Below are 14420 nucleotides of genomic sequence, written 5' to 3'. Positions count from 1 at the left end.
ATCAAGTCTAGTTCAAGACTGACATTATGACACGTGTCCATTCGAGTCTTAGATGAACTCTCTGATGATGCCACGTGGCATAATTACAAGTGGATGAAGGGATAAAAAAAAAGGGGGGGAAATTATTTGAACAACCAAGTAGCAACTTTATCTACAACCTACATTTCATAGTCAAAGCTCAAGCTTCATGTGTATTAGAAAACAATGGCCAATGGGAGTGTTCCAATATATCCATTATTAATTTTAATTAATTAATATTATTTATATCTGTAAATTTTATGATCAGTAAAATTATATCTAATTACAATTAATAAAATTGATGTACAATCACAAACACACACATGTGACAGTTGAGATAAAATAACAATTAATTTTACTTTTGAAATCTAAATCTTTTAAATAATAAGTTTGTTTCTTTGGAATTGTTTCATGTTTAAAATATCTATATCGTTGAAAAAATACTTAGGTGTATCCCAGACATCATCTATTTTTGTACATCTCACCATATTTTTTAACCATAACTTGTCATATGAGTGGTGAAAAATGATTTATAAAAATGGGTGATACCCGTGATGCACCCAAGTATTATCCATATTGATGGACATATTGAAATTTAATTTTAAAATATCGATAAAGACTATCGATAAAATGTCGATGATATATATTTTTGGAAAAATTTTTAAAAATTATTTTACTCAATAAAAAATAAATATTTTATACTTTGCTATTGGATTTAAATGCTTATTGTTTATATATCATTTATAGTTCGATACTTTCTTTTTCTTGATATTTCATCGATTTCTTCCAATATAATGAAAATGTCCATTCAGAAAATTTATGACCTACCACTTCTTTACTTTGATTATCTTATATGTAATAAATAAATATACTAAATGGGCGTTTAGGACAAGAACTATCCTAAGATTATAATAATCATCTCTTATTATAGTAAATGTTATTTCAAAATCTCAAATTAGTTATCGTTAAAATTATTTCAAAACTCTCATTTACTACCATAATTACTATTTACTACAATTTTTATTATTTTAAATTCATCATTTTTTATTTTGTGTTAAGATATTTACTATTCCATTCTCAAACTAAAATAGTTTACACCTATACCCAAACACAAACTATTATAAACCAACTATAATAATTTAGGACTATAATAATCAACTTCTTACCTCATATGCCCCTTAATATTTTATACCCAATGGAAGTAGCAACATAAAAGAAAAGAAGTAGTTACTCATAATTAGTGAGGGAGGTAAGTATTTTTTTTTTAGTAAAAAATAGCACTTGCTTGACCCGCTACATATATTTTATATAAGAAAAATGCTTAACTCTATTCTAGGCTATCCTTATATTTTATATAAGAAAAATACTTAGCTCTATTCTAGATTACACTTATTTTTGTGGATCTTACTCAATTGTCGGATTCATATGTGATAAATTCTTTTTACTTCTTTTCAAAAAAAAAAAAAATTTTTGATTGGTGTGGAATACCCAATAATGATTATATTTCGAGAATGAAGATAACATATGCTTTAATAATTTTTGTTAATATTAAGTTTGAGAATAATAATACTTTTCCAAAATATAAGTTTTGTTTAATTACCAAAAGCTCCCTCATTCTTTGCCTATATATAAAACCCTTCTATTCACTTACCAATAATATCAACACACTTGTGCACAAAGAAACAAACTCCATTCTTAATAATAAGTCATTACCATGAAAATGCTGCATTGTCTTCTTCTCTTTTCATTACTATTTATGATCATCCATGGCAAAAGCTTCAATAATTTCATGTCTTGCTCCCAAACCCCATATCCAGACCTCTGCTTCCATTACATAAACCCAAACGACAACGTATTGACTGCCGATATTGACGAAACTTCTGTCATCACCCGCTATCAAAACTTGACCATTCGAGCCACTTTGAACCAAGCCATGGTGGTCCATGACCATCTTCGCTTCGCCATGGATCTTGATTCATTTGATGATGATGACAGGACTAAATTCGCTTTAATCGACTGTTTGGAACTCTATGAGGATTCGATCACCGAGCTCAATCGTTTGGCAATGAGCTCCATGAGTGTCAACTCCTCGATTGACCACTTGACGCTGCTAAGCGCTTCATTAGCCAACCATCAAACATGCCAAGATGGATTTCGAGATTTCGGATTATTTTCGTTTGATGATCCATTTCAAATTTTGAGTAACTTCTCAAAATTGGTCAGCAATTCTCTTGCCATCACAAAGGCCGCTGTGGCGGTGCCCCCCACTAGTTCCTCCACCTCCGGTGGCAGGCGGTTGCTAGGTGGCTCATTTCCTCAGTGGATTTACGATGTTGATAGGATTCTCCTTCAGGGCACGGTCGGAAATCGTGCGGATATGGTGGTGGCACAAGATGGAAGCGGGGATTTTAGGACAATATCGGAGGCGGTGACAGCGGCGGAGGATGCGACAAAGGGATGTCGAAGGTTTGTTATATATGTAAAAGGTGGGATTTACAAAGAGAATGTTGTGATTAAGAAGGGGATGAAGAATGTAATGATGATTGGAGATGGAATGGATAGGACGATCGTCACAGCCATGAAAAATGTCCAAGATGGATCAACAACTTTCCAATCAGCCACTTTTGGTTCGTAAATTTTTACGTTTTGATTCAAAATTTCTGTTAATTTACTTCCCTGCCATGCATGCAAATAGATCCACTAGTTATATATATATAAATAGTTTCGAATAATTTTGAATTTAAAAGCTCCGATATTTTTTAAGTGAATCAATCTATTAAATATGAAATTAAAGTTTGTGCGAAATAATATTTTAAACTTTCAATTTTGTATAAAATAGAGCATATCACCCAAATTGACAAGGATTCAAAACTGCCCAAAAAAGAAGTAATTCGCATGGAACAAATTGATTGAAATGCCAACTAAATTTTTATTTAAGCCAAGATATATTGATGGTAAATTCAGCGGTGGCCGGTGAAGGGTTCATCGCCAAAGACATGACGTTTGAGAACACGGCGGGGCCAGAGAAACACCAAGCCGTTGCACTCCGATCTAATGCCGATCGGTCAATTTTCTACCGATGCAGCTTTAAAGGCTACCAAGATACTCTATACGCCCACTCCAACCGCCAATTCTACCGTGAATGCCACATTTACGGAACTGTCGACTTCATTTTCGGCGACGCTGTTGCCGTTTTTCAAAACTGCAACATCTTCGTCAGAAAGCCGATGATGAACCAGAAAAACACCATCACGGCGCATGCGAGGTCCGACCCAAATGAGAACACGGGATTCGTAATCCACAATTCCGTCATTCAGGCGGCGCCGGACTTGAAGCCGGTGGAGGGTTTGTACGGAACTTATTTGGGGAGACCGTGGAAGCCGTATTCGAGGACGGTGATAATGAAGAGCTTTTTGGACGGTCTGATTGAACCGGCCGGGTGGCTTCCTTGGGCCGGAGATTTCGGTCTGAGGACGGTTTATTATGGGGAGTTTATGAACACAGGTGGTGGAGCATATACGAAAGGGAGGGTCCAGTGGCCGGGATACCATGTGATGACGAGTGCGGCGGAGGCGGAGAGATTTACGGTGGAAAGTTTCCTTGAAGGAGGAAGTTGGATTCCGGCCACCGGAGTGCCATTTGCAAATGGGCTATGATTATGATATTAAACTTATCCAAGTATAGATAAGAAAAAAAAGAAAGAAAGATACGCACCAGTCAAAATAGTAGCTTCTGCTGACTTTTTGATAGTGTAGTGGTGTATTTTAAGTGGTTAAAAAATTATACAGAAATTTGAATGCGGTAGAAATAGGAAAAATAAAATTGTAAAAATACATCATATCCAAAAGTTTGTAAGAGGTTCCCAATTCCATGACCAGTGTATACTATAGACAAACACTCAGATATAAGAAAACAGCCCAAATAGGAGAAAAGTGGGGTGGGGTAAAATGTTGGGTAACTGATGTTAGGATTTGTTTGAGAGAAAGGTTGGGTATATAGCTTATTATAGTTGAAAGACTTTTATGGTTGGGTATATAGCTTATTATAGTTGAAAGATTTCTATACCTTGATAATAATAGTAAAGAGAAAATATATGAAAGACTATTTTCTTTTCTTTTCTTTTCTTTTCTAAGATCCTAACATGAAAGACTTAATTCTACTCTAATATCATTTAAAAAAAAAAAAAAAAAAACACTTTATCTTGTTCAATCAATGTAGGATGTAGATTTACCTTAAAAGTGTAATAAAAATCCGGAAAAAAATGTGCCTATGTAAAGTTTAAAATAAATATAATTTTTTGAAAAAAAGAATAATAATAGTTAAATAATTATTTATTCGAGATCCCAACACTAACATAGAATGAATGAAATTACCGCAACAAAATACAATAAGCACAAAGTTTAGTAGAGACTACCCGACTCTCTTTTTTCACGAGAAAACCAAAGAAGTATATGTTGACTTTGACTCTGCAGCTCTTTCTATTTAATTTCAGTCTGCAGCTCTTTCTATTTAATTTCAGTAGCAAATTAAATAAATTGTAAGGACTGGAGAATGAGTGAGTACAGTTCCACACTCAAAAGTGAGGCCTCCTGATTTCAGTTCGACTCTTATGGACAGAATCATATACTAAAAAATTTCCTTTGATTACTTTATTTAAACGAACCGCATTAAAAGTCCTTTAAAAACACAACTATTCCAAATGCAATTTCCCAATCAAAGCTCTGAGATTGTCATTCGGGTTTTCTGTTTTTCCTTCTAAGTTTTGAAAGAAGCAAACCCCCAAGAAAAAAATGAGATAGAAGTATATATTTAGTTTTTGCAAGCACAAGGAATTAAACTGATAGACAAACCAATAACATTCATTTGGAAAAGTGAGATAATGAAGCCAGGAACTGCAAACCAAAATTGGACATCGAAATAGTTATGAAGCTTTAATTAGCAATTTGGTACATAAGGCAACGTATAACAAAAATGGGTAAAACCACATTGATTTAATTATATATATTTATATTCTATAACTTAGTCTAGTCGAGCTTCATAAGAAGCATCAAGATTATTATTAACACAATCAAAACCCAAAAATTTATGTAGGCTAAAGTTTTCCCGCCAAGCAAACACTCTGGAAGCACTTACAATGATGTTTTAATATATCTTGCGCCACCGCAAGCTTGCAACAATTATTTCTTCAAAATCATGGGTGTGTATAGTCATTTATGTAATGACGGTTGGAGCGGATCGGCCGGTGAATTCTTGCATTTTTGAGAGCTTAAGAGCAACTTCCACCTGAAACGAGATAATGATCAAGTCAATACAAATCGGATACTCTACAAAAATGGATTTTATACAGTGTCTTTTCTAAAATGGGGAGAGATCTGACCAGAGGAGCAAGAGCTTCCTGAGAATCTCTCCCAGTTTTTGATGGATCTTTCTCATATTGCTCGATGTAGAGCCGAATTGTTGCACCTTCAGAGCCAGTTCCAGACAGGCGGAAGACCTGCAACCATGAAAATGTTGAGAATATGTAACTCTTCATTTTTACTAATTTTGCTCACACAATTTTAGGGATTCTGTTGGATCCTCCAGAGTTTAGTAAAAGTTATGATTAGTGTATATATACGCTATCGAATGGGGAGCTGGAAAGGCAACTCCAAAAAAATTAACTCACCAGTCGTGAACCATCCTCAAACAAATATCGAATACCCTGATGCTTGGAGATGGAACCATCAACTGGATCTTTATACTCAAATTCATCACCATGGACAACTTTTGACACATCTGAACGGATTCCCTTTACAATTCTGCATTGAATGCCAGGGTTTATCCATCAAAGAGGACAAATTAGACAAAAAGATAATGGACGAAAATTTAAGGAAGAGTTCAGAACTCTTTGCCAACAACACGGAAGATAAGCTAAACAAGATTTTCAAATTTAAACAAGTAACAAACTGAAACTAACATGAGAAGACTCAGAAAATTCAACTCAGCTCAGTTTCGACCGAACTAAGCTGTTCTGAAAGTTGAACACTCCTTTGTCTGTGAAGAACTTACCCCTGGAGTTTTTCATCCTAAACTAAGTTCATTGTAAATAAATACTCTCAAAGAGTCGAACGTTCACTACCTAGGGGCTTACCACTTATAAACGAAAAAGGAAAGCCCAAGGACGAGAGAGTTGTCAATTTGTAGGATTGCACTCCCAAAAAAAAAAAAAAAAAAAGAAAACAGTATCTGGGTAACACTTAAATGAGAGCGAATTGCATATAGGCTAGAGAACTTGTTCATTTTCAAGTGACAGAATAAACACAAAAAAGCATACCCATTAACTTCGGCAAGTGAAGATTGCAGCTTCACCAGATTTGCCATCAAATCCTTTGCTGCTCCAGCATCAACATTCTAATACATAACAAAAAAACATCCATAAAAATCAGAAATGTCAAGTCCATTTACGACAACATCTGCATCTTAAAAGAATCTGAATAACCAAAATTAATACCTCGTAATCGTATCTAGTATAATAATGACGACCATAGGTGGCCCAATGTTGGCGAACTATATCTTCAACTGTCACAAGCTTTCCACCATCAAGGTTTGCCTTGTTTTTATAAGCAAGAATAGATAACCAAGCCAAAACTGCCCAAATTCCATCTTTCTCACGAATATGGTCAGATCCTGTTCAAGAAATTGGTAGAAAAGAAAAAAAAATCAGTTTAGAACAGATTCTATCAGGTCTCGAACAACCAGAAATTTAAATAAGTTAGAAAAATCAGAGGCTGACCAGTTCCAAAACTTTCTTCACCACAGATGGAGCACATTCCTGCATCCATTAAATTACCAAAAAATTTCCAGCCAGTGGGAACCTGGAGAAAATATATAGAAATAACCAAATTAGTTGTCAGTACACAAGATGCAAACAACCTGTAAAGTTCAAGATAAAAGCAAGTCTTGAATTGACCTCAAAAAACTTCAACTTCAAGTTTTTGGCAACCACATCTAGTGCAGCAGACGTTGGCATGCTCCTAGAAATATTAGGGTTAGAAAATCAAATAAGTTCAATGATTTTTCTAAAACAGTTTTAAATGCTCAAAGGAGACCAAAGAATAAAGGAAGTTCCCTAATGATGCATATGAGAAAAATTAAATAGCCCAGATGTCCGACATCTACAAAATTTGTTGAGTTCTTCCACAGTAAATTTAAAATAGACAGTTTATTCACCATAAACTTATTCCATTATCATATGATTTAAACCCTACCCAATGAAATACATTATGCAGTAACCCAAAAGATGCTACCATGCTAATTATCAAAACCATATTTTTATATAAGATCAGATCCTAACGGTTTAGTTTTTATATTCACTAGTTCATTTAACAACAAACTTAAAACTTGAATTACTTCCAACTTTAACCAAATTTGCAAATTGAACTGTGGATTGAATACAGACTTGGAAGTAATGCAATTTTATACAATATTGACAAGTCCAAGTGGTCATATCTTAGATTGCAAGTCATGAAGATTGGAGGTCCACATGCAACAAGCAGGATGATAAAATATTTGATTTCCAGAAAAGATAAGCTGGTTTTCAGGAGTATGTTTTTTCAAATTTTTTAAAAAAGCAACAGAAAGTAGCACCTGGCAACACCATTCAAACCAGCAGAGAAGTATGGAATAGCTTCAACAGCATTAGCAGCAATAATGGCAACAGAGTCTGAAGGAGTGACAAAAAACCTGTAAAAGTACAATGAATAATATAAAGAATAAGTGAAAAGGAAATGTTATTACATATCAGTACTATTGGTTAGGCAAAACTATACTACCTTTTACCAAGAACCATATTGCGATCTGCATCACCATCAGCAGCAGCACCAAATTCTGGAGGTTCTTCTCCAGAGCTTGATTTACCCAATCCCATACGAGCAACCAATTCCTTCGCATAAGTCAGATTAGGGTCAGGATGGCCTCCTCCAAAGTCCTCCTGTTATATCAGTCAAGATAATAAAGAAAGGTAAAAGATGAGTTTTAGGTAATGATTATACAAGGAAAGCCAAAATATGTACTGAAGGGAAGACAACCTTAGGAACGCAGTTCAGTAATGAGCTTTCTTGTGCACCAAGCTCTTCCACAAAAATACGTTTTGCATAAGCTCCAGCAACACCATGTAGAGCATCATAACTTCAAAAGAAACATGTTGGTCTTAGTATTTAAGGCCATAACATCAAAAATTACACATATAGAGGTTAATGTTCCTCTTAAAATGGTTCCTCCGGAGGATCTACATACCAGAATGAGAATTTGGGAGAGGATAGAAGCTTGTGGATAGATTCAAAATCAAATATTGACCTGTTAAATTGAGGGAAACAACATCAAGAGAACTGAAACTTGGATAAGAAATGATTTCATTGATAGAAGCTTATAAATTCAATTACCAAACATCCAAAAAAGAAATAGCATAGAAACATCAAGACCATGAGAGTTTCTGAAGCATTGCTTCTAAACTGGATGAGGATGTTGACCTCGTCACTCGTTGTACAAGAAGTTTCGAAGGGGGAAAACATTTAATAAGACCATCTAATTGTGATAAAACAAAGAAGTCCGTCTTTTGCAGAAGAGAAAATAAGCATGCACCATCACAGGTTGACAAGGTAAACAATGATGATAATTGACTACCTAGCGCTGGTTCTATATTAATTTAAACCAACGACACCTGACAATGAGTAATCACAAAACATCTCCATCAGTAAATAAAGGAAGGCACACAATAACGAAGGAAAGAAATGGAGGAAGAAATAGCAATAATAATGATATAACATGTTGTCATAATGATAAATAATATTGATCAACAAAGCTTACTTCATCAACTTCACATAGTCACTAGCTGAGTCAAAAACCTCAACATCAAATTGTCCTTCTGGTCCGCTAAAGCTAGAAACACCTATTGTGGAAACATCCACCTAAGACAAACAACATGTCTTGATAAACAAGAATTAAGGGATGAGTATGTAGAAATTTTAATATGAGAGTGGGAAAGTACGTTAGGTAGATCTTCAGAAATTAGGTACTCCTTTATTGATTTTGTGTTTTCATAGATCTTATCAGTAATTCCCTCAGGTGCAGGTCCACCATTTTCCATGTTGTATTTAATCCCAAAATCCTGCAAAGGTTTTCTTCCCCATAATAAATAACGTATAACAAATAATAAGGTAATTTAGATCAAAGTAACAATTCTATGTCCTCTAGATGCGCCAATGCTCTTTTAGTGCATCCCATTCCCAACTATTCATGCACTTCTTTAAGTAACCACATGCATTGAAGCAGGAAGTACAGAAAACGTAGGAATACACTTCTTTAATTCTAAAATCCTAGGAGAGTACAGCTCATGATGACCAAAAAGAATACAACCAACTCCTGGCCAATTGATGATCTATTACGATTCCTATGAAATAAACGAGAAAGAATGCCATTCATTTGCAGGCATTGTTAGTCTTTTTATTTATCCTTTTTTTTTTCTTTTTCTCCTTCAAGAAACAAATGTACTAAAAAATGGAAGATATTGCCAGACACCAATTGACTTAATTTAGGAACGTCATTCAGAACAGAGAGAGGAAAAAGTAGCAATTAGATGATAACTACCTCATTAGGACCTCCTGGATTGTGACTTGCAGTCAAAATAAATGCTCCTGATGCTCGGGATCCCTGGTATGAAAAGTTACTTTCATGGCTACCATAGTTAAAGACTTAAAATATCATCATCTTGAAGCTAGAATTCTAGCTAATGTATAAAAGTAATCCCACTTACATCAACCCCAACTCTTTCACGTATGACAGCAGACACAGCAGGAGTTGAAAGCAACCCATTTTGACCAACCCAAATACGTCGCACCCCATTTGCTGCAGCCATCTTAGTTATTATCTGTAATTAAAACATGGCAATGTAAGATATGGATTACATGACATCAATTCAATAAAGGACATATGACGTGTAAAATGGAAAAACTAAAAATAGTTTTGAACAGAATTCCAGAAAATTGTCTTCCATTAGTGGTGACCTATGTTGTGTTGATGGAAAAATTAGTTGTTTCACATTGGAAGCTGAGTTTTCTTTAACATAAAATGGATGCCTATTAGCAATACTCCCTACCATGCCATTTAGGTTTCAGGAATGTAAAAGAGGAAGAATAGATTGTTCTCACCTATTTCTATCAATACTAATTACTAAGTTTGCAAAAATGGAATTTCCTTAAAAAGAATAAGAATGTCATGCATATTTCCGCTTCCTTTTTCAGCATAATGATATCAATCATTGATCCCAAAGAGAGAACAATACAACTTGGTCACTCAGAAGTCAGAAAGTATAGTGTATACATGTGCATACAGACAAACCAAAAGGATAGCTAGTTTATATCTTCCTCAAATAAACAAAACCAAAGAAATAAGAAAGCCTTAGAATACAGATTGTATAATCAAAAGGGCAAAAGGTTGTTACTTAACTAAATAACTCAAACAAATTCAAAAACATTATAAATCAATCATGCTTATGTTAAAAGGAAAATTGCAGTACACTATCTTCAAATCTAACAAGAATTTTTTGTTTTTTGCTTTTTGCTTTTTGTTAAAAGAGAAATCATGTTTCATTGAGAAAAAATGAAAGAATACAAAAACAAAAGGATCATGGGCATACAGAAAGACAGTCGAAGCCAAAGGAGATAAGCAACTAACTATATGAAAATGAACCCCAATAATAAGTCCTTACAGATAGTTACAAAATCCTTGGAGACCGACATCCAGACAAAGGTGTTAAACCTCGAACCAAAGCTCCTCCCCCTAAATAATCTCAACATCCCTAAACACTTTATTATTCCTCTGAAGCCACAAACCCCACAAGGTGGCAGATAATCAAACCTGCAATAAAATCCACCCCTTATCCTGAAAGGACTGATGCAAAAGCCAAGAGGATCACCTCCATCATAGTACTGCAGACCGCAGTCCTTGCTCCTCATAACGCTAACACCAAATAGCTGAAAATATCTGTCCCAGATAGAGTGAGCTAACCGACAATCACCAAGGAAATGACACACGTACAAAGTCTGCACCACCGAGAACCTAAAACTAAGGATGAATGTCTCAAAGCCTGATCCATAAAGTTCACCTCGAGAAGCAAGACCCTCCAGCCACAGAATTTAGCCTTCTCCGGAATTTGAACTTTCCACAATGAGGAGAAAGTGGGACAACTTGAAAGAGAGGAATCTCTCAAACATAGAAAAAGGAACTATAAGAGAACTCCTTGGACGGGTCAGGAGTCCAAATACAACAATCCCTATGGAAAAGGTAAACACGGATCCACCAAGCCTCGAAAGAGGCTCCATAACATTTGTTATTTCTCTATCAAACAAGAAACGTCAAAATCCCAAGGAAGGGGAGGAAGAACACGAGGGAGAAATAGAGGATTCCCCACCCGTAATTTTTAATCATGGTCAAATTCACCAATTTTCAATTTAATAAACGTCTTCCTTGCCTGGCTCTCATGCAAACTTGAGATTAATAATGTATCTGTAATCTGTATCAATTAATACATCCATTGATATCTTTTTTCATTCTAGTTCCATGATAATTGTAATAAATACAATTTTTTTTCCTAGCCAGTCTTACATCAGAGTCTTACATTAGAGAGTCAACACTATGGACCGCATTCAGGGGCAGTCTCTCTCTTGTTAGGGCCATAGTGGTGCATCATTTGCAAGGAGTCATCAGAGGATTTGGGTTACAATTACATTCTTGGTAGATTGAAGTTCGCTAGCTTGTCTGGACACCTTTTTAGAAACATTGAGTGTGAGTATAGTTCGCAATAGAGATTGTCATCTTATGTTGGAGAAAATCTCATGCCACCTGTGGCCTATCGTTATAAGGGTCATACTCTTTGGCAAGCCTTTGTTTTCTATTTAGTAGAATATTGGCTAGAGAGGAATGAGAGAATTTTCAGGGAATTAGAAAAATAGGATGAGGGCTCTGACCAAATTTATTGCCTCTCTTTTGGCATCTGTGTCTAAAGATTTTTGTAACTATCCTCTAGAAGCCCATTTTTTTTCCATTTTATCACGGTAGGTCTTCAGTTGTGGTGGCCCTTCATTTTTGGGAATTGATTTGAAAGCAAAAATGGAGCTTTGAAACCTTTGTTGGGCATTGTTGTCATATTCCCTTTGTATTCTTTCTTAATAAAAGCTTGGTTTCTATAATAATAATAATAATAATAATAATAATAATAATAAATCAAAAAGAATCCATAAGAGTAAGTACAATAATAAGAGTTATTTTATTTTTCATTGATTTGACTTGAATTTCCCTTCAAATCAATTCCTAAACATCCCTGCAAATCACTATGAAAATAAACTATAGTACCTGAATAGCATCCTTTGAGTAATAGCGTCCATCTCCGGATACAACAAGTGTAGCCCCTTTATCCACCAAAAAATAAATTATTGTTAAAGGAAAATCCATAAGAGTAATGCCCTAGTAGAAAACAAAAGTTAGCTACTTGAGAATAGAGATTAAGTGAAAAAACTAACGTAAAGGCCAACAAGTGAATCATAACTAGAAATTGAATTCTGTCTGGGCAGAAGAACAAATGTTGAGTTGAGACCCTTGCATAATGAATTAATCAAGAGGGAGCAGTCAAAGGCTCCATGCAAAAAGCAAATATGAGTAACGAGAACATAGAGCACTGTAATGACTGGTAGTAGGCAAATAAAATATTGACACCTAATGACTTTGTCAGGCAAGGCACAAGCACCACCATCAACGCTAAAAAGCTAAGATTAGAAATATGTAATGATGAACTGATAAAACCCATCAGAACAAATTAGCAAATAAAGAAAAGAGCCAGGTCTGGGAAATATTGGTCATCAACTGACATTACATTACAGAATCTTTTTCTTTTTTCCTTATCTAAAGGATTTATTCCCCTAATCGTTTATCTTCAAGCATTAAGGTATTAAACAAAACAGGGTTGACCATGCTGACTTGACTTCCAGTTTCCACACAATACTTACGGTAGAGGAAGTTTCATTTAGTTCTAGGATTGTGAAAGATAAATCTATTTAACCACTCGAGCATCTTATTCTATCTCTTTCTAAAAGTTATTAGAGAGATTGACTAGAAACATCATGTAAAAGAAATAAGTTCCGCATAACTACTAGGAAGTTATATTTTAAGAGAACGATCCACTACCTCTGACTTTTTCAGCAGTCAATGCATTAAATGTTGACTGAACAAAATTCTCCAAGTAGTTCGGTTGAATGAATACTTTTACCTAGAAAAGGTCCAGCCATAAAAAATCAGTCCAGTGTAAAAAAGACAGGAAGGAACATCGCATTACACTATAATCTGAACAACAGTATATAATCGTATTGTGTAAAGATCAACTCGCACTGTTCCAAAATAGTCGAACATCTCAGAACAGCAAATAATGAATTCAAAGGAATAGGAAAATGGAAAGAAAAAAAAAATCAAAACAAGACAGGTCAATCCCTATGATATGAGAAGAGAACAAAACAACACGTGGCGTATCCAATTTAAAACCTCTAACGAAATAGCTAAAAAAAACCAAGAAGATCCAACGCGCATGCAGCATCAGTCAGAAAACAATCAAATTAATAAACAAAGAGACGCATCAAGAGAGTAAATTATTCAAAAGCGGAATAATAATAAATCACTAAAATCTGCAAATTCAGAAAACAAATCCTCCGACATTCCGAATCAATAAGGAACTCAAAATCCTTCTCCTACAGTCCTACTCATCAACACAAGATCTAATCGAATGAAAATCACGATAGATCAGTAGGAACCAACCCGATCCACATAGATCAGAACAATGCAATGAAAAAAAAAACAAAAGAAATCGAAAACAAAGAAAAGTGAAACGAATTAGAGGCAGATCGTGATTCCGATGGGGAAATGAAAGACGAAGATAAGAAGGAAAGGAAGGAACCTTCTTGCGGAGGCCGGAAGTACCGGGCTTCTGGCCGTCGATAGGGGATGTGAGCTTCCTGGTGACATTGAAGCGAACCATGTCTGGATGAGAAGAAAGGGGAAGGTAACTGAAGGAAGAGAGAGTGGAGATGGGGGGAAATGGGAGAAGGAAGATTAATTAATAAAGAGAAGAGAAGAAGAAGAATTGATTCAGTGGTATTGTATTTTAGAGAGGGGGAAGCGAAACTGATGGGGAAGTGATGAGTTCGAACGCCACGTAGAAGGAATAAATTATCAGTTACGTTATAGATGAGAATCAGATGATGAACCCTTTTTCCCTTTTTCCCTTTTTCCTTTTTCTTTTTTCTTTTTTCTTTTTTCTTTTTCTTTTTCTTTCGCAGGACCCGCTCCTTCTAAACGATGCCGATTCTATTTTGTACACAAGT

At 35.1% G+C, this 14420-nt stretch overlaps 2 protein-coding genes across 3 annotated transcripts; one reads left to right on the top strand and one right to left on the bottom strand.

Annotated features, from left to right (window-relative positions):
• The first annotated feature begins 1697 nt into the window (after positions 1–1697).
• On the top strand, positions 1698–3825 carry LOC120092523 (Plant invertase/pectin methylesterase inhibitor superfamily). The gene is made up of 2 exons (XM_039050632.2): positions 1698–2645; positions 2983–3825. The coding sequence occupies exons 1-2, from the start codon at positions 1733–1735 to the stop codon at positions 3672–3674; spliced, it is 1605 nt and encodes a 534-aa protein (XP_038906560.1). The 5' UTR covers positions 1698–1732; the 3' UTR covers positions 3675–3825.
• Positions 3826–4911: 1086 nt separating this feature from the next.
• Positions 4912–14420, bottom strand: LOC120092522 (phosphoglucomutase, cytoplasmic). Of its 2 annotated transcripts, none has more exons than XM_039050630.2 (18): positions 13994–14420; positions 13234–13315; positions 12406–12461; positions 9809–9922; positions 9643–9705; positions 9044–9163; positions 8863–8963; positions 8293–8352; positions 8085–8184; positions 7830–7987; positions 7645–7740; positions 6968–7031; positions 6791–6872; positions 6509–6684; positions 6332–6408; positions 5684–5816; positions 5396–5512; positions 4912–5301 (listed from the first exon to the last, which is right to left on the bottom strand). In XM_039050630.2, exons 1-18 carry the CDS (start codon positions 14072–14074, stop codon positions 5230–5232), a joined length of 1752 nt encoding a protein of 583 aa, XP_038906558.1. In that variant the 5' UTR covers positions 14075–14420; the 3' UTR covers positions 4912–5229. The 2 variants fall into 2 exon arrangements, with proteins under 2 accessions (XP_038906558.1, XP_038906559.1); XM_039050631.2 differs by having other exon boundaries at positions 10763–12461; positions 13994–14416.

Source organism: Benincasa hispida, chromosome 12, assembly GCF_027475165.1.
Source record: "Benincasa hispida cultivar pf3 chromosome 12, pf3_genome.v1.1, whole genome shotgun sequence".
NCBI classification, from domain to species: Eukaryota; Viridiplantae; Streptophyta; class Magnoliopsida; order Cucurbitales; family Cucurbitaceae; genus Benincasa; species Benincasa hispida.
Note: the sequence above shows the minus strand (reverse complement) of the source record. Positions and strands in the feature narration are given on the sequence as shown.